This window comes from Catharus ustulatus, chromosome 2 (genome assembly GCF_009819885.2).
Source record: "Catharus ustulatus isolate bCatUst1 chromosome 2, bCatUst1.pri.v2, whole genome shotgun sequence".
NCBI classification, from domain to species: Eukaryota; Metazoa; Chordata; class Aves; order Passeriformes; family Turdidae; genus Catharus; species Catharus ustulatus.
Genome location: NC_046222.1, coordinates 97,385,997 through 97,413,552, shown reverse-complemented (window position 1 = coordinate 97,413,552; position 27,556 = coordinate 97,385,997). Strand labels below are relative to the sequence as shown.

The following is a 27,556-nucleotide window of genomic DNA, read 5'->3' as shown; positions in this document are numbered from 1 at the left end:
TTTAAAAATGCCATCATCTAATACAACTAGTGCAATCTCTTGAGAACATGGTAACCCAAATGCTACAACCAGCAAGTATCATTACTGAAGTCTGCAGCGCCACAGAGAATTTCTGGAAGGAGAATTTAAAAGCAGAGTTACATTGTTTTCAGTGCCTTTCAGAATCCCTCCCAGCTCAGTACAGGCCAGTGCTCCTCACCTTGAAACAGGTGTCACATAGTTGCCTGGGAAGACACCGGACATGCCACTCCTCAGAGACGTGCCCTTGAACCAGCCGTCCTGGCACTTCTCTATGACCCGGTACATCTCCCCTTTGCGCAGCTCCAGCTCGTCGTTCTTCTGGGGCTTGTAGGCGTACAGGGCTAGGTAGCTGAGGAAAGAGGTCACACAGGGAGAGAGCACAAGATGACATCACCACCTGTCCTGCTCCAACTCCAGCCCCACAGAGCAAAAGCGACCAGAAGCACTGTTCAGAAGTTGTGGTTAAAAAGGGACATCATTACAGGCTGCTTCACAAACAAGAAAGGGCAGAGGCTGGATTGTAATACAGTAACGGAATAGCTAATTAGAGTAAAAGGTAAAAATAATTCAGAAGTTGATGAGGCATGCTTCTCACTCAGGGCGCAACCAAAGCCAAACAGTGCCACAAAGCAGCACCGAAGTTAAGGATTTAGCAACAGTTTCAGAAAAATACAATAATTACAGTGACAGTCAGAGTAACAAGGGTCGAGTAAGAGGGCTTTGCAAATTCTGACATCTGGAAGAAGTATACATTCATATGCTTCAGGGTGGGATCCACCTCTGTTGTGAATTGTAAGAAAAAAATTTTCTTACGTGTAGGCTATTTCAAAAGCTTTTCTCGCAGCTTTCTCGATGCTATTTATGTTTAGGAGTTTAGAAACAACACACCAAACTGTTCTGATCTGGTACAGTAATTCCTTTACTATGTTGGCAAAACAAAAAGTGAGAAAGGGCCACATTCTGCAAGGGGTTTTTTACTTAAGTAAGTGAAGTGGTAGAATTTGGTTTTGGATGTTTTGCCTGCAAGTATTCTAATAAATCTTCAATATAGGATCCAATATGTTGAACTTTTTATTTAATTACAGCTTTTATTTATTCCCTTTGTTTAGAATCTTTCTATTTATCTCTCTTTTGTTCTTCTGTTACTACTTCAGGGATGTGTCTAGTTTTGTGAAATGACTATAGCTTAAAATCCCTACAGATTCTCTCTCTGTTTAGAGAGATTCTTGTTGAAAATTAAGAATGATTGCTTGCACTTTGGGAAATAATGGAAAGTCAGGATAGAATAGCAAGAGTGCACAGACAGAACAACACTTTCTTTGTAAATACCAGATTTTTCTGTACTGTTGCATTTCTACAGATGCAAAAAGGGATTTCTGGTAATTCTTGATCAAGGTTGTACCTTCTTGAGCTTTTTTTATTTATTTGTGATTTACAGGCAGTGAAAATAGATTAAGAGAAATGGGAAAACAAAGAAAGTGCATTTACACTACAAAGTGCAGCAGAATGCTCTTAGGCTCAGGGGTGGATGAGGAGAGGCTTGCTGCCCACTTTATAGCAGTGAACCAGAGAAAAAAAATAAAAATGGTAGCAGTTGTGATTGTAGATTTTCAGCCAATAAAAATGATACATGACTTTTTACTTTTGCTTTCCAGGAAATATAATTGAGGAATAAATCCTGTTATTTTTCTTGATTCTACTTCTTTATTGTACCATAGATTTCCTTATTTTTGTTCTGAAGGTTGTAAATAAACAGCAGTAATGAGCAGAATATGAAATATTTGGTAACAGCTCCTTGGGGAATCCTAGGCTGATGTGCCTGGGTCTTTTTACCACGTGCATGGGGTACAAAAACTTAATCAGAAACTGTATTTCATTAGTCAACAGATGGAACAAACCACCCTGTGCATCCTTTATTTAGCCTATATAATCAGGTGGTCTTGAGCAGGTCTGTAGCTGTTTACCAGACGGAAAACATGAGGCTACATATGATCTAAAGAACATTAAAATACATCACGCTGACAAGAAATAAGGTTGCATGCTAATCTTTCAGAACTGTGCTCTGCAAGAACATAACAGAAAGTGTCAGACTGCACTCACTTGAGGGAGCAGAAAGTGTGAATTTGACTCTCTCTTTTGAAATTGCTGCTTACACAGGGCTCAGGCTCAGAAGCTATGGGTAAAGCAGAGGGTCAGGGATGGAGCATTTTTGATAAACCTTTTCCCCCAGGGGCCTACATGTAATAATGTGATTTACAGGTGGAGATTCTGGAAGAAGGTACAAGAAAAATTACCGTAAGTGGATCATAGGCTGTAGAGCCTTGCAGCTATCTCCAGATCTCCTATTAGTTTATTTTTGTCCTCTCCTGCTAGCTTCACCCAGCAAATTCCCCCAAATCAGCTAGCAGTAAGTCTGAATATCCAAAATCACAATGAGCCTAAACATCCTCTGGACAGAGTATTGTAATCCTTGCAGAGACTGAAAGAAGGTGTACAACAGCCTAGCACAGACACCACACTGAAAGAGACCAATCTCTGTATGGCTAAAGTGATGAAAGCTTGAGTGTGACAACCATTCAGGGTGACCCTGGGACAACACAAAGTGATCAGCACTTTCTTTGTGGACCAGCAATCCCATCTCCTGTGTGAGGCAGGGGTAGTGAGGATGCCCATCCCTGGGGGTCTCCTCTTTAGTTGCAGAGGCACAGGGTTCTCCCAGCCTGTGAGCAGGCATAAATTCCACTCCTGGCAAGGAGGCAGCTGTGGGAGAGCCGGGGGGGATGCCTGCTCTCATCCATGGCTGAAAACAGTTTGATTGCAGGCAGATTCCCTCCCCAGAATTTGTTTCTGCGTTTTTCCTCTGGCAGAAAATCAGGCCTAGTGGTCCCATTTGCTGAGGATGATTTTGCTTTAAGCCAAAGTCTTTGGATTTGGAAACATTTCACTGTTCTCTAGATTTTAGGTGTGAAACTTCACCAGCTAACTCTGTACAGCCTAGGAAAAAAAAAGTGTTAAAACAACAATCTGAAACCTTGCAAAATGTAGAATCTGATTATTCTGGGCTATGTGAAACAGTGAGGCTAGAGGTTAAGAGTGGGGCCTCAAAGAACCCAAAATGTTTGTTAGAAGTTCCCTGAAAAAGGTCTAAGTGTGAAGTGTTCTTGGCCTTGGGTAGCTGCCCATAACGCAGAAGCCCCAGGGCTTTGTCTAGAGTTGCACCTCCCCACTGCTGCTACAGCTTTCAAATAATGCATCCTCTTTGACTGGAACTTGGCTCGCAAAAGCAGAATGACAGACCGGATTACAAGGCTGCTTCACAAGGGAGATGACAGGAGAAGCATGGGAGGGAGAAGGGGAGGCTTGCTGAGGCATGGAGTCAGGGATATTGCCAGAGAGTTGGAAAATGTCCTGATTCAGCAACTAGGTACTTCAAATATTGCCTGTTACTGCTTCCTAGTCAGGGCAAAGCTTGAAACAAACATGTGCCTCACTATGTGCCACACAGGCTGTGCAGGCTGAACACAGGGTGATGGAGACGTCTCCATGGGGCATTCAGTGATGTGGGGCATCCCTCACGTATAAGGATCTGAAATAAGTAGCTAAGAATAATTTTTTTTTTCTTCTGATCCAACACTCCTGTTGTTCTTAAAGACTTAAATAATAGATCTCCTCTATTATTTTTAGGATTTTGTGAATCAGATCTTGTTTTAGCCATACCATAAAACCCAAAAATATGGATGTGCGTGTGTGTGTGTGTATAGTTGTCCTGCTTTTACAAGGTATATGTGTTGAGAGGAAAGGATTCAGTAGTTATTTAAACAAGTATCAGATAACCAACCTGGCTAGAAGAGACTTGCTATAATGAAGTCTACTCTTTTTGTTCTGTGAACCTTCTGTTAGTCTATGCACTATTCAACAAGACCGCATGCCAAAGATGTGGAGTTCATTCATTGCCTTTGTTCCTTCATTGTTGATGGCACCAAAAAAGTGCAACTGGGGCAATTTTTCTGGTTAATCATGAATATATCAGGTGTTTAATTGCATAGGACTACACCTTTTCAAGAGCTTTAAATGAAACATTTTCTGTAGCTCAGAGGTACTCAGTTTGCTTCACAGTGATTCATACAGCTACAATAAATAAAGTCTAAAAGGGCTCACACAGAAAGGGGGAAGTCTCGGCCTTCTCTATTAATTTTTCGATTTCAGCAGGGGCTGCCTCATTTTTGAAATTGCAATCTCTCTCTTCTCAGAATGCACCTGAGCTGAGATTTGGGCATTCAGGTTTCAAGGAAACACACACATGCACACACACAATTGGAAACAAAGAGTACACAGTGACTGAGACGAGCTGCTTACATATTGAGGGGGAGCTGGACCTTCGGTGGTGTTCCCTGATCTCCAATTATTGCACTTGTCCTGGGACCAGCCACTGTGGCTGTTCCAATCAAAGAGGAATCCTGAAAATACACAAAGAAGAACACACAGGGATTTAAGATGAAGCCCATAATTTATTCAATTGCTATGTGGTGAAGGCATAGAAGAAAAAATATATTTTATAAATTCCTAGATTTTCTAACTTTATGATACTGCATTCAAAAAGGCATATTCTAGCCTTACACATTCCAAAAATACATTTCTGACACAAAGGATCAGCAGAATTTCCATGTACCTGTCAGAGACATTTTAGTTGCATGTTGTATGCACATCTTAAAAATTTTACAATGTAAAACTACTCAACTGCTGTGTAAAGTCAGCTCAGCAAGTGCATCTCTGCAACAGCACCTTTTCTCCTCAAAAACTTGTTTTTAAATTGGTACTCTTTTGGTTAATGGTTACAGATCTCTGGAGAAGAAGATACTATTCAATTTCCAGAATGCAGTCTCATTTCTATATACTCTCTTTATCATCAGGAATATTCTTATATTCTTCTTCAAACAGAGGTGACTACACAATCCAAAACTTTTTCTGAATGGAGAAAGTAGTTCACTCCACTTTTACCCCAGAAAATAAATCTCCACTCTCATATAGACAGCTGGACAGATCTTTTCAAGCTATTAATGTGAAAAGCAATTCTAAATGTAATCATTCATTTCTCAAAGCCTAATGCTCAGCCAAATTATGTAGGGCAATCTCTTTTTGAGTTGTCTCACCAAAGTCCTATTCATCTATGTCAAAAATGAATCCTGACTGGAAACATCTCCTGAACTAATGCCAAGGCCTGTAGCAACAGATCTTCACTGCAGACAGGACAGAGCTGGGCTGATGGGACTTGTAGTGGTTTACTTGAGCAAAAAGATGTTTTAGCAAGTCTAACCATATGCTGTATGCATGTCCATATGCAGAATGGCTCTACAAAGAGGGAACCAATACCCACAAATTGCAGGTTCAGGCAGAGTGTGTTATACAGAGCAAGGATTTTGAGCAGTTCACAGGCCTGCACTACAGCTTTTCTGTTTCAAAATTCTATCTAACAAACAGTACATATTGATTTTTGGAACACAAACATAGGGACAATTTTTGCATTTAAAAATGACGCTGAATTAAACCAAGACAGGGAGTTGAACCAAGACACACATGGCTACTTAATTACTGGATTTCAAGGTTACCTCATTCCAAAGAAGCCACATAATTACAGTAAATTCACGAATAGAAGCCGCACTGACTATAAGCCGCATCTCTGGGTGTTGGCAAATATTTTGGTTTTTGTCCATAGATAAGCCGCACACGAATATAAGCCGCTCTGTCGTTCGCAGCGAGGACCCGCGTGCAATTAGTAACAGAACCGCGGGAGGGCGGGGTTTACTGGCTGAGCTAAGGCTGTGCAGGCTCGGCCCGCTAGGGGCCGCTGACAGGGCCAGGTGGCCCAGCACGGTGCTGCCGCTCGGGGCCAGCCGCCGCTGCCACTGGGCTCGGTCACCCCGGGTCGGTGCTGCCCCGCGGTGGCAGGCAGGGACGGAGCTTCCCCTGCTCCTACGGCAGCGGCGGCGGGCGGGGAGGGAGCTTTCCCGCGCCCGTGGCGCCGGCGGCGGGCAGGGACGGAGTTTCCCCGCTCCTGCCGTGGCGGCGGCGGGCGGGGACAAAGCACCCCGTCGGCTCCCCGAGCCGCGGCAATGGTTGCGCGGGGCTCCCGTCGGCTCCCCGGGCCACAGCAATGGCGGCGCGGGCTTCCCCCTCCCTCCCCGGGCCGCGGCAATGGTTGCGCGGGGCTCCTGTCGGCTCCCCGAGCCGCAGCAATGGCGGCGGGCGCTTCCCCCCCCCTCCCTGGGCTGCAGCAATGGCGGCGCCGGCTTCCCCCCCCCTCCCCGGGCCGCAGCAATGGCGGCGCGGGCTTCCCCCGTCTCTCCCCTGGGCTGTGGCAGAGGAGGAAAGAGAGCTCTCCCGTCTCTCTCCCTGCCCCCCGTGCTGCCTACAGGGAGCCAGGCTCCACCCGCGGTGCAACAGAGTAGCGATTTGTAACAATCGCAAAATGCCGACTTTGCAGCTGCTCGGCTCAGCACTCTGGCAGGCACTTCTGAGGTTGTATTAGCCGCTCCTGATTATTAGCCGCATTTCCGGTTTAGGAGCAAAATCTTAGTCAAATTGGTGCGGCTTGTATTCATGAAATTACTGTATTAGTGTTCTGTCTTGACAGCGCATTGCTGAGCTATATTGCTTTGCCGTGTATGTACACAGTATCATTAGGAAATCGTGCAACAAAACATGGAAACACTGCATTGTGATTCCATAGCTTTTGGCAAAAAGCAGCAAGATGTCCCATCTCTCACCAACATCTACACTCAATCATGAAATTGTATTGACAAGTGCATCTCCTTTTTCTCATTATTTCCTCTAACTTTCTGGCTGCTTGCTCGAACAAAGAAGGATCCAGGCAGCTCTTGGTCCTATGTGTAAAAAGCATTCTTTCCAGCTCTATGACTAAGGCTTTATTAATACTGCCTGTCACGTCAGTGAGCTAGTATCAACTTACAGAAAAAACACACCAGTCCACCTAGAAATGTAGGGATAGCTGGAGAATGATCCCTCATTGGTTATGTTGGGTTGATTAGGGGTTAGGGATTGCAGAAGATGTTGGGCTGAGACACCTGGCAGTTGCCTCATTCAAGAGGTGAGAAATCAACTAGTTCAAACTTCTTCGTGTTGTTCTACCACTGTATGCCTGCTCTGAACTAGAGAAACTGTCTCTAAGAAAACAGAAAATGCATCAGTCCCCACCCTTCCTTGCTAGGAAATAAAATTGAGATTTTTACCTTGTGAAAAAAACAGACCTGAATGAACAGCCTCAGGGTGCAACTGTAAAGGCAGAGAAGATCGCAGCAGGAAAGGATAGAATAGGAACAGAATGGAATAGAGTAAAATAGAATATTTATATTGGAAGTGACCTGTAACAAGTCTAACTGCCTGACCACTTCAAGGTTAACCAATTAAGGACATTGTCCAAATGCCTCTTAAACACTGACAGATTTGGGGCATCAAACCACTTTTCTAGGAAGCCTGTTCCAGAGTTTGACCACCCTCTCAGTAAAAAAATGCTTCCTAATGTCCAGTCTGAATGTCCTGTGGGGCATTCCCACAGGACCACTCCAATGCATCTGTCAGTAGACACCAGGGAGAAGAGCTCAGCATCTCCCTCTCCATTTCCCCTCCTCAGGAAGCTGCAGAGAGCAATGAGGTCACCCCTCAGCCTCATTTTGTCCAAACCAGACAAGCACAATGTCCTCAGCTGCTCCTGTTAGGACACTTCTTGCAGTCCTTTCACAAGATTTGTTGTCCTCTTCTGGAGGACATTCAAGGACCTTCACATCCTCCTTCATGGTGGGGCCCAGAACTGCACACAGTTCACACACCTCACACCTGTGAGGCGTGAGGTCGTTCACTGAATACAGAAAGATAATTTTGAGTGACTGGTGGTGCTCTGATGCACCCCAGGATGGGGTTTGCCCTCTGGTGTCTCACACTGAGCCTGCTGTCCACCAGCACCCCCAGATCCCTTTCTGCAGGGCTACTCTTCAGCCACTCCTCTCCTAATTCATACTTGTGCCTGGCATTACCCCATCCTAGGGGAATCAAAAATCCAGCATTTTGAATTGTTAAATAATTTCCTCCCATTAATCATTGTCTAATGCCCCAGCGTACCTATATCCCTCTGCAAGGCATCAGTCCCTCAAAAGAGTCAAAAGCACTCCCACTTTGGTATCATCAGCAAACTTGCTAGTGGTGCATTCAACTCATGTAAGTATATATGTGTGTGGGTATATATACGTATGTGTGTGTGTGTGTACATATATATATGTGTATAGGTATATGTATATGTGTGTGTATATATATATATATATATTTACAGAGAGAGAGAGAGAGAGAGAACAGAACTGGCCCTAAAACTGAACCCCAAAGAACACCACTGGTGACCTGTCAACAGCCAGTTGTAGCCCCACTCTCTGCAATTCTTTGAGATCTGGCCTTTGGCCAGTTCTTCACCAATACATCACAAGTCCGCCCATTCCATGGCTGAGCAACCTGTCCAGAAAGATGCTGAGGTACAGTATCCAAAGCCTACTAAAATCCTGAAAAAATTTTTCCACGGCTTTCCCTTCATCCACTAGGCAGGTGACCCTGTTATAGAAGGATATCAAATCAGTCAATTGTTCCTTATGACTATATCATTCCTTAAATACCTTTCATTAGTACCCAGTATAATCATCTCCATAATTTTTTCAGCAACTGAGGCTAAATTAACAGGTCTGTAATTCGCTGGGTCTTCCCTCATGCCTTTTTTTTGTAGATAAAGTAACATTGTCAAGCTTCCAGTCAGCAGGACCTCCCTAAACCTCCAAGATCTTTGACAGATGGTTCAGAGAGGTCCTGTCAATAACATTAACTGGCTCCTTCAGAACACTTGGGTGAATCTCATGAGGCCCCATGGACTTGTGGATATTCAGCTGATACTGTTGGTCCCTTACAATTGTAGTGTCCATAAATATAAAGTCACTGTTCCCACATTTGTGGTCTTCCAACTCAGGGGACTGAGAAGCTGAAGGTCTACTGAAGCCTGAGACAAAAAGTGCATAGAATGCATCTGCTTTTCCTTCATTCCTGTTAGTCAGATTGACCAAGTATTATCAAGTATTCACACTTTCGCCAAATATCAGCTTTTTCTTCTTTAGGCCTCATCTGAAAAAAGAGCCCTTGTTATTTGAAACAACACTGGCCAGTTTCAGCTCTAATTAAGCTTTGGCCTTACATGTCTTCTCTCTGTGTAAATGAACCACAGCTCTGTACTCAAGCTCCTGAGAAGCCTAACCTTGCTTCCGCAGGTTGTACATTTTAATTTTCCTCCTGACCTACACAAGGAGTTCCCTGTTCAGACAAGCTGGTCTTCTGCTCTGCTTGCTTGACTCACAGCATGGGGAAGTTGTCTGCTCCTGTGCTTCTGAAAGATGAATCTTAAGGACTGATCAGCACATGTGGACTCCAAAGTCCTTCAAAGCAGATTCCTAGGCACTCTGCTAAGTAACGCCCTGAATAGCATAAAGCTTGCTCTCATGAAGTCCAGGGAAGCAACAAGGTCCTTTTTTGTCTTTACAATGAAAATCCTAAACTCAGTCATTTTATGAACATTGTAGTCAAGACAGCCACCTGCTGTCACATCCCTCATGAGTCCTTCTCTAGTCACAAATAGCAAGCCCAGGAGGGCATCTTTCCTAGCCGGCTCACTAAGTAGGAATGACAAGCAGTTTTCTCCTATAAGCCTCAAGAGTTTCCAAGACTTGTCACAGAAGTATGATATTTCCTGTTGATGTCTGGGAAGCTGAAATCTCACATAAGGAGGGGCTACTGATCCAGAGAGTTCTAATTGCCTATAGAATAACACACTGGTGCTTTACATCCCGACTGGGCAATCAGTAGTAAACACCCTCACACTACCTGATTTGTTTTCTTTCCCCCCAGTCTTCACCTGGGGGCACTTTACCACACCATCACTAACTCTAAGGGCTGTGCAATCAAACCTCTCCCTTACTTACAGTGCCACACTTCCCCCTCACCTGTCCTGCCCTGTTCCTGAAGCCTGTAGCCCTCGGTGCCAGCACTCCGATCACAGGACTCATTCCATTAGTAGCAATGATATCCAGCTCTGGGAGCTGACCAATGCTTCATCTTTCTTTTAAGACACGTGCTAACCCTTCTTTAGCTGCTATGCTCCTGCCTCTGCACACTGCAGCAAAGTCAGTTTGCAGAGCTGCAGCTACCCAAGCCTGGAGTGGCCATTGCAGGCACCCTGGGCTGAGCCTGACTGACTCTGCATAGTGAAGTGTTCAAGCCAAAAGAGCAGGGCATCAAAAGCATCATCTATTTGCCTGTTTTCACTGACAATGGGGCCTTCTGTGTCTTTTATACTACTGAAAGCATGATCTCAAGTGCTTTCTATTATGCTTGTACTAAAATCTGGTCCGAGGGAATCACGTAACCGCCATTCCCTGTTGCTGGATGACAATTTTGCTTTCTTCCCTTGAATAATCCCAAAGATGTCTCCACAGTTCTATATATATGTATCTACCTGACGTTCAGTTTCTTGCCTATAGCTGGTTACTTGAATATTACTGCACCTGGTGCCAGCCTGGCACCTACAAACCATTCATTTTTGCCGCTTTGTACAGCCTAGTATCCTATACAACCAAGCTCTAAATCAGTGCCTGCTTCCTGATTGTGCTCTGTTTTTTCTTTAGCTGTTATCCCTACAGGCTTTGACATGACTGTGTACTTTCCAGTCTGTCTGTGACCCATCTTTTCATCATAATTTTTTACTCCACAGGACCTGCTGGCCTTCTACACATTGAATTCAGCTCCTCTGTTCACATCTTGATATTTACTGTCACAGAAGTATTCTGTTCTTCAGCTTCATGCATTTCTGTGCTCCTTGCTGTATTCTCTTGGTGGGTGCTTGATTGCTACTATGCATCTGAATGTTCACCAGCTTTGCATTTAAACTACAGTCCCTGACATAGCTGGTGAAGCCTTTCTAAGCTGACTTTCAAGGTCCTGTTGTCATCTGTATGTATCACTAATTAGCTCATATTATAAAATACAATATTGCTAGATTATTTTGCAAGATAATATTTGTAGTAAGATTTTGAAGAGTCCGGTTTTTACAAAAGAATAATCTATTTATACTTCTGATTACCTGTGTTGGAAGTTTACCTTTCTACTCTTCCTACAATTTTATGTGCATCTCTCCAGTTACCAGTAATACCAATAATCCTCCTGGAGAACACAGCAGGCCTTTCTCCACCACAGCTGGTAGCAGGAGTTAGTTTTCCTTCTTTATTTAGCCCTGGAGCCAGGTTGTACTTTTGCTACTGTGATCTAAGGAACAAGGTATTAAACATGTCCTCCTTTCCTCTTCATCTGCTCAGGGGAATGGGAATCCAAGACAATGCTCTGATTTTCTTGTTCTTTGCTTTGATACCTTTTGGGAAGTCTGTATGCCACATGATTGCTTTCTGATGGCATGTCCCTATGTGATCCATCTTCCTTGTGTGGCACCAGACACACAAATAGAGCCATGCACAGACATTACAAAGGGAGAGCTCAAACCCTGCAGCATTTGTGTCTTAATCCTTCTTCAATCTCTGCTACTCAGCACTGCTAAAGCCTTACGGGTAGGAGATGTGTCTGACAGCCAGGATTTTGAGAGGCACATAGGCTCTTACTGATAAAAACAAGCACCTTGCAGTTTTCTCAGGGTGGCATTAAGTACTTCACTGCCCAATTCCCACAGATTTTATTGCCATTTAAGTAATAGGAGTCACTTCTGAAAATACCATTTGCTGCTCCTCTCTATCCTTATGAGCCTCTAATGCCTTAAACATTTGCCCATTGAATTTCCAGACGCGACCTCCTTGGTGATCACATGTGCACACCTCTTGATTAGGAGGCCATTTATTCTAATGATGGCACGCAGTTTTCTGAACCAGACACTGCCAATCTGATCCCATTTACTTAAGCCCATGAACAGCTAAATCTGACTTCTTCATGCTCCCACTCCTATCTGGCATCCTCCAAGCACCACTTACCACTGTTTTAGCTCAACAGCACCAGCTCTTTTCCTCTGGACACTACAGACCCAAATGCCAGCCAGCAGGGAAAAGCAGAGCACAGAGGCATGCTGAAAGCCACCTCTGATCCCTCTGCACTAATTTCTGCTTTTTGTGTGACCATTGGTAGCACAGCAGCACCACTTGTACTGTGCAAGGCTAATCTTGAGTATGCAACTCCCAGAGTATACACACAGGCACGAAGGTGCTGCATGACACTCCCAGCTCATGCTGTGCCCTCTGTTTTTATCACCAGCTACTCTAAGTGCAGTAGGTGATTATGTGATTATGGACTGGAGAGTAATATTGAAAAGACTTTTTGCTTTTTTATCTCATAATCACAACAGCTTCCATATGACCACTGAAACACACTACCCCCCAATTACTGACATGCCCAGAGACACCAAGAAATTAAAGGTAACAACTACTCATCTGGGCTGAAACATCTCAAATTCATTCCCTTTCCCTTTTCCCATCCACACTTTTATGGAAGCATAATACCTACTAGTTTGGACTTCCAGTATAAATTGTATTTTCTTTTTTTTTTCCTTGCAGATTTACTTTAGATTTTCACCAGTACTTTAAGGCCACATTTGTGGTTTTATTTGAAAATACATGGTGCCTATAGGGATTAGTAAAGTGCCTTGCAAAAGCAAGGGACTCAGTCTTCGAGTGGACTAGAAGTCAGGAAGACAATGGTAAAACTAAGAACACAGTACAGCAATATTGCAGGTTGCAGTAGCCTTCACTGAAAAATAATTGTTGCTATCAGACGAATGTTCTTATCATCTAGAAAATCACCAAGCAGAATTATCAGTTTTGACTTCAAAGAAAATCCAGCACTCTCTTACCACAGGGCACTTACCACATTCATTAATTCTCAAGAAAAAATTCTTTTAATGTCTTGAATGCATATTTACAGCTTACTTTAAATTTCTCTTTAATATTACTTTAAAATGAGAGAAAAAACACTCATTCAGCTCACATAAGTTGACATACCATCCTCTGGAAATATCATAAAAACAGGCTAATGGTCTTTAAGATTCCTGTGACTCATTTCTCTAATTTGCTGACTCCATAAAACAATGACTGTGGCAATCATTCTGGACCTTAATGTTCCTAGAAATAATGTATTAGCACTTAATGCATGGTAGTGACACCAAGTATTGATGAGAAGTGTTACATGCAAGATCAAGTAGCCTCATCAAATGCTAATTATCAAAATGGGGGCTGAAATGGACATATCAATTCTAGGGGAAGAATTTTTTTTTCCATAACGGCGTGTGTGAAAAACAATCAAATGTGCAGGATAACAGCTGCATCTGCATAAATAGCTGCATAAATACCCAGTTCCTTCCTGCAAAAACTGGAGCTAAATTTATACAGAGGGGTTCTTAAAACCTGGAAGTATCTGTGGCTGTGGATGAAGGTGAGGCAGAGTATTATGCCGGCTTGTTCTAGGACCAGGTTGGCCCTGATTATTTTTGGTTTGCAATAGACTAAAAACTCTAGACCATGTCTTTTCTCAGTAGCTCACAGACCTATGCAGAGAGCTGGAGAAGTCAAGTAAATTAATTTCCTAAGCTTCCATTTCCCCTATCCTGCAATCTAACGATGCCTGAAAATCAGAAGAAAAAAAAAAAATTTTGTCATTCTTTTCTGAACAATTATCTGACTTTACCATCCATAAAACCACGGATTATTCTGGCTAGTAGCTTGTCAGCTCCCCCAAATGAGGACTAATTAAGCGTCATAGGGATGAGCATCATGAGAATTACATTTCATTCAGCCTTGTTTGTCTCAGACTATACTCAGGATATAGCTCTCCACCACACGGTTTTAAATGGGTTTGTAGTAAATAGTTTCTTGCAATTCTGGGATCAAAGAACATGAAAAATCAAATATGGGAAGGCTTCCAGTGAAAGCTTGACCTGTAAAAGATGTTAATTTAATCCCACACTCACAATTGTCTTTTTGATAATTGCACAACAAACTCACCAGGATCCTATGCAACACCTCCTGTAGGAAGTCCCCCTCCAGGGAGAAAATAGTGGTAAACAAAGAAACAAACCCTCCAAGTAAAAACAAAGAGGAAAATGCATACTTTAGTGATTTCTGCTCAAATGCCATACATGTACACATAATGTGTGCCAGATGAACAGGATTTAATGGTATGGGGTAAATACCAAGAGAGTGTCTCACTTGCTCTTGAGACTTCCAAACCAGTAGTTGACTGGCAGGTACTGTAAAGCCTCAAGATCAGCTGTGAGCAAAAATTATTTCAGTGACAAAATGTTTTTGGGTTACTACCCTGAGGAGCTTCTGGGAAAAAATATATTGTTTTTCTTTTACAGGCAATGGGATTTCATGCACACTTAAATAAGCCTTCTAAAGCACATCTTTATCTTCCCAGCTCCTGTAAAAAATTAGGTTTTGTGCGGTTCTTGAAAAATCTTTCAAAATATATTTGTGATAAGGCATATTATAGGAAAAAGAGAAGACACTGTCTCTAACCTGGTAGTTCCCTAAAGACAATTTTGCTTTGACCTGAATTCCTGGTAGCTTATGTAATCAGTCCATTGACTGAGTCAGCTTATGACCCTCATTTGCAATAGTTTAGACAAATAATGTAATATATCCCAATATGCACACAGTAAATTCAGATACCTATTGGTAGCCAGGAAAACCAAAATTAAAAGCTGCTTACATGGTTACGTTCCTGTCTAAAATTTTCTGTTTAAAAGAAGTTAACTCCTTCTCACCTACAACCCTCTACCCCCCCAACAAGATAAAGTTATTTAGAATAGACCATGTCTGGAATCAATTGTAAATAACTATGAATAGAACTGGAAATGTACAAAGATGAATAATTAGTTTATGTTAGACATTAGCAAAAGTTCTTATGCATTTTTTGTGACATATTTTGATAGAAACTACAGAAAGACAGATTGGACCAATATTTCTTCTCTTTTGCCATTTTGACTGGTGCTGCCTCCTGAAATAGCTGCCCTTGGTTTCACCTGACTTGCTCTTGTATCCAGTCAGTTGTCATTCACAGTCAGCAACAGAACAGGTTGGATAGAATTTGAACTCTCAACCAAAGCTGAAAAATACCTGAATTTGACTTATTTTCTCAGTGCTTGTTGTGTACTTGAAAATTCAAGGTTCATTTTTAGTCTCTGGATTTTAGGTATAATCTGTATGCCTCTCATGGTCAGCACATTTAGGTTATCAGCCAAGGCTCAAACAGAGTTCTGCTATTACATTTTCTCAGCTAAAATTCAGCACTTCTAAATAACTGATAAGGACACACTCCCAAATGATTTATATACCAAGACACTTCAAGGAACATTTTTCATTTCAAATACTGTCACTCTTTGGGATTGGGAACGTGCAAGACATTGTTCTCAGCTTTTCCTGAACATGTGTCCTCTGGTCAGGAGCTTGTACTAATACTTGCAGAAACAAATTGACTTCTTGTGCATGGTGATGAGTTGTTCAAAACACACACAGAAGTTTCTTCTGTGGGGAGGATCCTTTCTTCCTCGCTCAGCTGTTACCCTGGTGTGCACAAAGCCATGCTTCATTATTCATGAGATGCTTTTTCTGTCAAAATCCAGGGGATTTGGAGCAGTACTGACCCATGCCCTTTTCAACTAGCAGGGACGAATAATTCATAAGGGGTGAAAATGGAAGCAGGACAAGCCATCTGAGGCCTAGGCATGATTACTTTCCAGGGGGACATTCCCCACTCCCCAAGGAGTCTCAGTTACAAATCGCTCCTCTGCACCGTAACCTAATTCAGCTTCAGCTCCATCACAGACCTGCAACATTACTTACATCTTCAATAAAAATCCATTTTGCCAGTATGATAGGACACTCTGCATGATGGACAGACACTATTACCTTTCAGATAGAGATCTTACATTTAACAAGTGATGCTCAGCATGCAGCAAAAAGCATACAAGCAAATTTAGTTGCAGGCAAAATTAGGATTCCAGCATTGCCTCTTTTAAATTAAATGCTTTATATCCTGGCTGTTGTGGAATTCCAGTCACTATTTTATCCAGCTGAGGTGACTTCAAGTTGATTCTTCTGCCTTTCAAAGATCCCAAAGTTTGTAGTCAGTGAAGATGTTTTTCAAGACCATCATTAATTTCAAAATACATCTTAGCTTTTGAAAAACAGCTGAGTTGGTTCTGCTTAAAGAGCAATGAACACATTATGGAAGGCCAGCAGTCTTCGATTATTAAATTAATGATATACAGAACTGCTTTCAAAACATGTGATTTCATAGTCTGGTCTGCATGTCAGTGCACAATATGTAGAAATCTGTGCCCTCCTGGAGGCTTATAATAGCCTAACAACTCATAAAAACAAAAAAAACCAACCATGTCAGCTCAATGTGGAAGTCTGGTTTCAATTCACAAGAACTGACAAAACCACAAGAATAAAGCACTACACATGAAATAACTTCTAAGGCGTGGAATATATGCTACGTTTACTGAAACATATAAAATTTGCACCTAAATTTTAAGTTCCTGCAGTAACTTAGGCAGTAAGCCCTAGATGTCTCTGTTTCTTCTCGCATCAGCAGAGAGAAAGCAGGTGCTCCAGATGCAGGTGCCTCAGGTCTGCAGGGAAAACCAGCCAGTTGCCTTGAGGTGGGGGACTGGATGCCATTCAAGAACTCCTGTAATTGAATTCTGCTTGTCCAAAGGACAGGCTATAATAAAACTGGATTGAACTTTTTTGAAATGTAGAATCCCCCTGCAAATGAAATACCAATCCCGATACATTCCAGAAAAGCTCATACCTACTAAACTGCACAAAATTCCTTTATTTCTTTTAAAGAAGAAATCTATTAAATATGCAATGAAAAAGTGCCTGGAAATTAAACAATATACCAAATTTACATTCTAGCTTAAAAAAAAAAAGGCATAAATTTGCTGGATACTGAAACTGTAGATTTGTTGCTTCCCTTTTAAGAAATAAGCTTTGGCAGAAGTTGCTGTTGCAAACCAGCAAGGGCCTGAGACAGTTGCAGAGAGAACCAGTCAAAGGCTGTGACAATGACATGCAGGACAGAGAGGTTCCTCTTCAAGTGAGGAAAGAAAAGGTGAGATATCTTTCTGCAGCAGAGCTCACTGGTGAGTTTGGCAGCTACATGCACAGCCTTCCTATAACCTGCCCAGGCTCTCAGCAACGCCCCTGAGCACTTCCGAAGCAGCAGTAGAATCAGTTTGCAGATTTGTCAAGATGTCAAACCCTGAACAAGACATACAGGGCATTTACCTTAGAAATGCCAAATGCATTTTAGAGCAAAAAAATCTGAAGACAACATTCTCAGTGCCCTGAATGCCTTGATGTAAGAGCTCGTGGGGCCCATTGTTTATGCTACTGTGGCTGGCGTTCAGCCATATGAATAAAAAGAAAAGTGCTGAACTGATATTCTGTCTAAGGTTGAAGCATCATTAATTGCTTCAGAGCCATGTCAGGTCTAAGCAGATGGCAGAGAAGAAACTGAATTTCTGACACATTTAATTAAAATGTAATCCCTATTATTATGGGATTAATAGTTATATAAATATAGCTGGGCAATTTTAATGTACATTTGGTAAGAGCCAAATTCTGTATTTTTTGTAGACCTAACTAAGAAGGCTTAAAAGCAGATGAATTCATATTTGTAGCTCTTGTGATTTTATTGCTAATCTTACAAGCATTTTTCTGAAGGCCTCTCCTACAGTCAAGAGAACATAGTGAAAACTTCAGCGAAAACTTCAGCCCCACTTTTTTCCCCTATTGATCCACATGCATAGCAAAATTTTCAAAGGAAAATATTTAAATCACTCAAATTAGAAAGCAAGGCTCTCAAAAGCAGAGATATGTATTAATAGATGTAAATGCCACATTTGGGGTGGCAGGGTGCAATGACACTTTTTGATCAAGGGAAGGCTCTTTTCACTAAGACTCCTCTTTCCCGCCTGGATTTTGGCCAAGACAGTTTTGACCACAGTGTTAGAGGCATGTGCTCAGCTGCCTTGTCTGCAAACTGGCTCTATGGCCTGATTCAGAACCAGTCCCCAAACCTGTTCCCACCAAGGGCTTCCTTGCACCCCAGCCTTAGCTGAGCTTTTGACCAGGGCACCAATTACATGTCTTGCCATCTGCTACAAAGGACTCAACCAAGCTTCCTGTGGGCTGGATTTCCATAATCATAACTTGTCACCAGAAACATCAGACCCTTCTTGTCCTCTACCACTTGTATGCAAATGACAAAATTGTTTGAGAAATGAGTGGAGTTTCACATACCAGTCGTTCTGTTAAACCAGGGGAGAATAATCAAGGCACTTTTTGTTACATGATATAACTTTTGTGGTTTAATAGCTCAGAATGAGTCTTCAACATGACTAATGAAAAAGGGTATGTGTTGTGTTTCTCTTGACTAGCACAGGAAAGCCACTGTCTATCACGTCTCTGTAAAGTCCAAATGTGTCGCTTTTGGTGCCAAAAACCTGGGTGTCATTTACTTGACAAGTTTGGGACCCTCCCTCATGTGCAGTGCTTGTGCTGCTTCACAGATGTCCCAGTACATCTTGACACACATGCTGCTTTGTGTGGGGGCCATATCCTCACCTTCACCCTCCTGCTGGGGGCTGAAAGTGGGGGAAGACCTTATACCACAAAAACCCTTCATGGAAAAGGCATGTGGAAGAAAATGAGTGCTAGTACAGGTAGACTGAGCTGCCTCTCTGGCTCCCAGTGTGGATGGGCAGTGAAGGGAAGTGAGTTGAGGCAGGAGCAGAGTACTTCTCCACTGTGGTAGTGTCCTGTCAGTACAGTTTTGGCTGGCCCTGCATCACATGTGGTGTGCATGCAGGCACCTTGCCTCCCCCCAGTGTCCTTGCAAACCTGTGCTGCAGGGGTGTGGGGCTCATGTCATGGGTCACAGCAGGACACAGCTCTCAGGAGTGACCCATGGTCTGGTGTACCACACTGGCCTCACAGAGGAGAACCACCAACACTACAGATGGACATAAACAGGGATTTCTGCTCCCTACAGTTTGCTGCTTGTCCCTCTCCTGGCCATCTACATGCATACCAGCATGGGCAGTGGTTGCAACATGGATTGCTTCCTGCTCTGGGCCACCACAGGGTTGGCAAGTGATCCATGTTTGTTCCTGTTTGGGACATGGATGTGAGGGTCCAGAAGGCATGTCCAGGGAGAGGAAAAGAGGCAAGGATGGCTTTTTTCACCAGAGACATGATGTATGGAAAGACCCTGTCATTCTGAGGTTATCTTGGCACTAACAAGCAGCACAGACTATGAGGAACTGTTATATAAACCACCTGTGGGTGCTAATCTGCACACATACTTGTGTAGATGACTGGGCAGGAAGGCTGAGGCAGAAGAGCTTTGGGATTGTGACTATTCTCCCTTCTCTTCCACACTTTCAAACTGCAAATTGCCAGCTGGATTTCCTTATCCATAGCAACAGTGGGCAATTGTAAAGGGTTTCAGTGCACCCCTGGTTACTTTGGCTCCTGTTTCTGCTAGGGCCCCAGAAGCAGTCACTTGGAAGCTCCTTTTGCAACCTGTGGGGATATCTCAGAGGATGCTCTGCTGCATCCCCCTTTGAGAGGGGGAAGGATGTAGAGGGCTGCACTCTCAGCATGTGTGATGGTTTAAAATCTTGTTTTTTTCTGAGCGGCAGCTACTTGCTGAGTACAACATTTGTCAAAGTACAGCACATTTGCTCATCCTCCAGTGATCTGTATAGAAATAATTATTCCAAAAATCTTTTTTTATCCCCAGTGTGTGAATTTCATACTGACATTGCTATCCTGCAGAGTAACAGACATGTTCAGGGTAATGGAATCACTCAAAATTACTCCTTTCTACAACAGAAACTGGTGCAACAGTTGCATTACTTCTAACAAATTGTAGGACTACTTTTTGTTTTTTAAAGTGTGTCACTATTGTGAATCCAATTTGGCCTCATCCTCTGGTTTCTTACGCCTCCCCACTGATTAATGGAAGGTTAGGAATGGCAGATGCCAAGTACCGTCACACCGGGATGACAGCACCTGTGACAGCTTCATGCGTGGATGAAGAGGTGACACAGGGGCGTGCCGCCTGCTAAGGATGCCCACACCCTGCTGTGGTCTGCCTTACCTGGGCCGGGGCACTGGAGGAGAGGTGGCTCAGGTCCCCGATCCTGGCAGCTGCCCGTGGGTCGCTGGAGCTGATGAGGACGGGGGCACTGATCTCCATGGAGTGCCGGTTGCTGGCGGCCTGGGAGGACTTGTGTGTCATGCTGAGGGCAGTGAAGGAGTGGCGTTTCTTGGCGTTCTTCTTGCCTTCCACCTGGCGCTGGGCCGCTCCGGCAGCACCGGCGCCAGCCAGTGTGGAGCACGGTGCCAGCCCCACGGCCGCCGCCGCTGCCACCGCCACCGTCTCCGTCGCCAGCGGCATGTCACAGCCGGAGGCGGCGGCTGAGCACGTCTTGTCCATCTCCATCAGCTGCTTGGCAGATTCATTCAGCTGCATGGGGACGAAAAGGGAAAGATGAAAAAGGAGTTGTACAGAGTGGTGAGGTTCCCTGCACTGCATAAAAGGAGGCTCAGGGGGTTCTTATCTCTCTCTACAACCATCTCAAAGGAGTTGTAGCATGGTGAGGGTTGGCCTCTTCTACCAGTAATGACTGACAGCACAACAGGAAATGGCCTCATGTTGTGCCAGGGAGGTTTAGAATAGGATGTTAGGAAAAAATTTGTTCACTGAAAAGATTGTCAAGCACTGGAACAGGCTGCCCAGGAAAGTGGTGGAATTACTGTCCCTGGAGGTATTTCAAAGACTTAAAAGACATGGCACTTCCAGGCCATGGTTTAGGGGTGGGCTTGGCAGTGCTGAATTACCAGTTGGACTGGATGGTCTTAGAGATCTTTTCCAACCCAAATGATTCTAAAATTCTATGAATTTATTTGATTTATGAGGCCAGGTGAATTATTTCCAACTGCTTGTTAATGCTAGGAAGATCAAAAGAGGCAAAGTAAGCATCCAGAAGAGTTAAGCTAGAACCAGGCACCACAAATTGGTCCACATGATGCCACAACACTGAAAAACATGGTGTTTTTGGCATTCCCAAAACCAGCTTATCCCAGGCTGCTGAGTCAGAGCCTGGGGAAGTAGGCAGGAGCTTCATCAATGTTTTGCTATTCTGAGTTCCATCACAGGCCTGTGCTTGATGTTTGCCACATATGGTTTTGATCCAAGGGTACAGTTTCCAAATCTTCCCAGTTTCATCTCCCTGTACCCAACCTAACACAGATTATCCAAATGCAGATGCAAACTGAAGGCATTTTCCCTAGCTGTATCACCTAAACTTGGGAAGAGCTTGATGGCCACTGGAAGACCTGCTGAGGGTCCAGCTTGAAAAAGTAGTCTCATCAGTTCTCTTGAAGGGTTTAACACTTGACCTACAGCCCAAGAACACCTCCCTAAGAGGCTCAGGCCAGCTTTCACCCCACTGTTCCTCCTCAAATCCACACTCACAGATCACCTCGTGTCCATGCAGGATGGCATGCTGGGTGGCACAACCCTGTCACTGAAGTCTCTTACCTCCCAGCCTTCATAACTCACCCAGGAAAGCTACACTGTACATTACTGGAGAAATTTTAGGTGCACAGCGGTGCTGCTGTCACTAATGACACATGAAGTGCACTCAGAAGTCAGCAGTGCTTGCTGCACAGGACTCATTGCCAATACATCTTCCCTCGAGGTGCAACAGGTGATGGAAAATGCCACATTTTGCCAATAGACCTTTATATTAAACTAGGATACACTGCAATATGTTTGCACTTAATGAATAAAAACAACTTATGAAAAAGGGAGCCACAGCTAATGCACATGTGCTTTTGGATTCACTGCTATTCTGAAACCCACATAAGCCAGAGGTGTATGTAAGAGTATTCTGGACGAAAACTAGGCCATTTTTTTTCTATAACTACAACTACTTTTATGAATTATGGCAGCATCCAAGAAACAATTGTGGACAAGGTCTTCTAAATAAAGGCTCTAAATAAAAAGAAATAAAAAAGAATAATTTTGCTCCAAGCCAATTTTGAAACCTAACAAAAGTGAAAATAAAAAGAAAAAAGAGAGGGAAGGGAAAGACAACAACAGAAACATCCAGTTAAACAAATGTGTAATTGTGTAGCTTTTATAACTCCTAACCACTGTCACCATGCTGTAAATAAAATAATAGATGGTGCTAGCCTTAGGCCAGTCCCCCTGAGTTTGAAAGCATTTCTGACTCCGTGAGGACTCATTCAGTGTAACAGGCAAAAACCACGCTAAAACATCTAGAAAGTAAACCTCAACTTTCAGGATCCTTCTTTCTGTGACAGCTTCCACTAAGTCAACCAAGAGCCTCCAATTAATGATGCTCCACTACTTTCAGAGCTGCTGGGAGTCCTGCAACCATTCAATTAGCAAGTCATTTTCCCAGCTGCACTCTCCAACTTGAGACCACTCTTACAGCCAGTGTAGTGCACTGCACCTGCCAATTTTTTCCGATAACAGCTGATCCTATTTCAGATTCTTCAGAAATGTCCATTATTTCCCACTTCATCATGCTCTAAATTGGTATAACCTAATATTTGCCAGCAGGCTCCAAGTTGCAAGGAAACCAGATGGCTCCCCTCCCTTAAGTAGGTGTTACAGCTCCGCTTACCCCATTGATGAAGATAGTCTAGCTGAATTACTTGAAATATTAAGGAGAAAAGGATAAAGTTATCAAATATATATGACTCTTTGACAGAAAAGGGTGAGGATATTTTTGCTAATCAACATCAAGAAGAAAAAGAATATATTTTAACTCTTTGAGATAGGAAAAAATAGAGTTAAAAAAAAATTTAGAACTTCTGATTTTACAACGTGCTACATATGGACAATGAAGAGCTCCAGCTCTGGATATCAAGCTCTGAATCTCTTGTAAGAATTAGATTATAAATCCCACTGTCTGGAATTCAATTTAACACTGAAGCTGTTCTTTTCAAAACAACAAAGTCCCTTACATTTTGTTTAAAGCAGCACCTAGTTGAAATGTCAATAAGAGAGCAAGCATCTAAACATGAAGTGATTAAAAAATGGCCCTGTATGGATATAAACAAAAGTAAATCTCAATATCAGTAGAAGATTAAAGACAGAAAGAAAACTCCTCCCCAAAAGTCAAGCTAATGAACTTTTGAGAATGTCAGAGGCTTCCTGAAATACTGGGAAAAAATTATTTTGGTCTGCCAAGATAAAAAATGCTTTATAGCCTTACGACTTTATTTTTGTAGAGAACTGTTTTTAAACAGCTTTGCCCACAGATGCTGGAAAGTACTTCCCAAATAGGCTATGAATACCAGAGAAAAGCCTGCTTACTACTTTGTAAAAGCAAACAGTTCTTCCTCTTCACAAAAAACTTGTAGAAATATTTTTTTTAAACATAAACATGATTGAAAATTTCTTGTTTTAAACTCAGAATATGTAAACAAGCATTGCTTTCTGGTGTCTGCCATCTGATCTTCAGGCAGATTTGCTTCCAGATGAGAAGCTTAATGGAAAGTTCTGACCCATAGTCAGTGTCAGGAATTTGACATTTCTGGAAGCCTGTAGCTCTTATGACAATCTTGAATACCCGAACTCTACTTTCTTACTCAGTTTTGATCCTTTCTCTAGAAAGATCCTACATTTGAATTTTTGGTCCTGCTAAGCCCAAAGTGACTTGAGACTTATGCCCTTGAGACTGCAGTGAGACTGATTTTACCCCAAATCCATTCTTTATAAAGGGGATGTCCTAGAAAACTTGACATAGGATTTAGAGGGACAAAGCTCGGATTTGAATGCTAAACCAGTCAAACATTCCCAGCAGCCCTGCAATCCTGTCTAGAAATGCAAAATATTGCATCAGCAGCCCTTATATTATCTGAGGGACTTCATCATGCAAGAGATTTGATGAGATGGTGCAGTACAACTGTTCACACAGTCTTAGTGACTACTTGCTGTGAATCCTTCATGCTGAGATGAGGACGCATCAGTCAGTTCATGGAGCTACTGTTCCTATTTCTTCCCCATCTGTGAGTAATCATACCAGAGACAGCTCCAGCTCATCTGGTTTTGGGAGTGAAGAAGGGTGGGAGCAGAATACCTCTGTGCACAGTCTGGTTCACCCCCAAACAACCTTTTCCTACAATGGGAGCAGTAATCAAGTAATGCTCATTAAATGTTTGGTGGGCTTGATCAGGAAGCCATACTCTCCACCCTGCCACAATGTAAGCTGTCCTGACTTTAGCGTCCAGGCAGAGAGCCCATGCGGTATGAACTAAGGGAGAGGTTTTTTCCCTCCTTCTGGATTTTAGATATGACTGTCTTCAGTACTCTACTTGTGACTTTACCACATAGGTGACAAATATTAAGCTACATCACTCAGGACTTCTCCACTGCCAAAATTATTTTGTATTTGTCTCCAGAGATCTCATTTTTATTTCTGCAGACTGTATTATGGTGAGTTTCTCTCAGTCTCTGTTGCACGTGCTTGCACACACAGATACATGCGCACGCTTCTAATTTCTAATACATGTGGGTTTAAAAGGGACCACCTGTAAATGGTTTCAACTTATTTCTCTTTTAAGGATGAGCAGATACAGGAGAGAAACTGTCATCTACATTGATGGTCTCACATGGGACCAAATATATTTTTATACCTATATATTCTGATATGACTTAACAAACTACAGTTTCAACAGGCAACATTATGCACCTACTTACATACCCTAGATGGAATGAAGAGTAAAGAAAATCTACTTCCTGTCTGGTGTGGGTGACAATCAACTCTAGGTTAAGTTCAAATAGCAAATTATTACTTTGGAATTTATTGTTGTTATTATTATGGAACAAGAGAGAAACAGGAAATTTAGGTCAGATTTAAATAATTAATCCTCACTACATCTCCCTTGACAAATATGCCAGTGCATTTACTAATCTGTGTTAGTGTCAAAATTATTCTATCCCAATTTAGACTTCTAAGGGACACTTTGATACACTGTGGTCACAACAGCAGCTCCTGGGTTTGTGGTGTTTCACTGATAATGGTGTCTTCTCTAAGAAGGAGGACATTTCTCCTACTGAACAGTCTTACTTTCTATTCATATAGGTGTGGGTAAGGGATTAATTTCTGACTGACATCTGCCCTATCAAAGAGAGAGCCTCACTGCGTGGCTTACAAATACACTTCAGCATGTACTTGATACTGTCTGTGCATACCAAAGTGTTACTAATGTGTGACTAAAATGTCATTCTTTTCTAAATAAGAAAAGATTTCTTGAATTCTCAGTTTTGCACATGTGATTCAGTATTTTGATAAACTGGAGCAATTTTGGAAAGTACACTTTATAAAGATTCATTTACTACAAAATCTTTTTTTTCTTTTCTGTATTTGTGGAAGCTATTAGCTAAAGAATGGTGCTGTGTAAGACTCAAATCAGTTTTAAAAGCAAAAAGTTACAAATCCCCTCAAATGTCGACATACCTAATACAAAAGAACAAACTGGAAAGAGAAAAATACCATGCTCAAGTTTTTAGAAAGGAGCAACTGAGCAGAGCAGAAAACAAAATTAAAATTACTAATAAAGCATTTTCACAATATTCCCCTGAAAGACTAAAAATATTTTCACCTAGGGACTACTGATTTTTATACTTTGCGGCTCATAAATATTGAGAAGATCATGTACATCCCTATTTTATGCCTTGCGGAGACTTTGGCAACTTGCAGTTCAATAGCTGATTCTGTGATTAAAATAAACAGTCTGAATTTATTACTGCATTTTCACTTCAGAGCAGGCACTTTCAGGAAATATTAAGTTCACATGCCCTCATTAAACTAGTTTGCTAGTATTATAATTTATGTTCTGAAGCACAGTGAGATTATTAAGTAACTAAGGGCATAACTATACAAGATTCTTCTGTCTCTGCTGGGTTCCTGAGAGGACTGCATCTGTAAAAGCATTTTCAGATGCAAAAAGTAGTCTTTCAGAAAGCTAAACCAGCTTTTCCTTACTATTATCCCTACCAGTAAATGCAGGATACAATCTTCTGCTGTAGCCAAGTAACAAAACAGCCTTTGACTCAAATGGACATTAGGAGGAAGTACATGATACTTTCTTTACCTAATACTTTACATGTTCTTTGGTAGGTTAGTACAGAGGACACACAGCAATTCAAGAGCTTACTAGTGGCATATTAGCAGACAAATTTGTGCCAAAGACTCTTCGACGAAGTCATGTTGAATGTATCTATAATTTTAATCTTTTATATGTTTTGTTAATTCAGATTTAAAGGTGTTTAGAGAAAGCCTTCAAAGTTCTCCACAGACAATTTAAATTCATCTTATGGAGAGTAATTAGTAAGGCATAGTTTAAGAGAAAATATTATAGCTAAACCAAAGCATTATTTAATGGTTTTGTGTTAATATCTAACAATCCACTATTGCCTTTTCTAATTTATTGTCAGGGAGGAACAAGCAAATGTGGAACAGATTTTCTGCAAGTGGTTTATCCATCATGGCAGATAGATTTTTGAAACCCACACTGTGATTGAGAGCAGAGTGATTCCATCCACCCAGAAAATACAAGAAGTGCAGTACATGCACTTGCTTGAACAGATTCAAACGAAATGATAGCTGCAGAAATGCTTTCCTAGGACACATCTCAAACTTCAAGTGTTCTGTTCCTCCAGTCATAGTTTGAGGCATACATCTCATTCTCTTTTCCAAAAGGCTGCTAAATATGTCAGCACGTTCTCAAGGAAGGAATTCTCTAAAACCCTACAGCAGATAGCCCTCCTAACCAGGGTCATCCACATACACAGCAATGTATAGTCCTGAAAAAGCAAGCCAATAATTTTCATCTACAACATGGGTCTTTGAAAGCCAGCAGTACTTAGCAATCTATTTGCCTGTCCTACAAGATCCTTCTCATTTAGCAGCAATGACACTTCTAACACACTGAGGGGCTGAAGGAATGTAGCATATTAGAACAGCATGTGCTTGGATGAGCGTGTCATCATGATCTTGCAGAATGAAAATAAATGATGCGTGCAGCAGAAGTAAACACTAAGCCCTGGGTGGTGAACTGGGAAGTTTTTTTCTTTCCTTTTTTCCCAAATAGTTTTAAGAAGGAAAATGGTTTGCAGTGGTGGAGAGCAAGTTTGGTGTATCCCAGAGAAATGCATAATCTGTAAAGTCTATTCAGGAGTTAAGCACAGCAAGAAACCTTATGGAAATTAATGTCTAAAGAACTGAGAAGAAGGAAAATAAAACTAAATGCAATATCATTAAAAATAGATGAACTCACCAAAAAGAAGTATGCTTTCTAGATCCCCTTCCACTTCCTGAAATAAT

At 42.2% G+C, this 27,556-nt stretch overlaps 1 protein-coding gene across 1 annotated transcript in view; it reads right to left on the bottom strand.

The window, feature by feature from the left end:
• The window catches only part of SH3RF3 (SH3 domain containing ring finger 3), a 249,081-nt gene that overhangs the window by 42,129 nt on the left and 179,396 nt on the right, over positions 1-27,556 (bottom strand). Inside the window, exons 4-6 of the mRNA XM_033051735.1 lie at positions 20,287-20,655; positions 4,378-4,478; positions 200-370 (exon numbers count right to left, since the gene is read on the bottom strand). Of these exons, the coding sequence (XP_032907626.1) occupies positions 200-370; positions 4,378-4,478; positions 20,287-20,655 (641 nt within the window). The remainder of the gene's footprint in view (positions 1-199; positions 371-4,377; positions 4,479-20,286; positions 20,656-27,556) is intronic.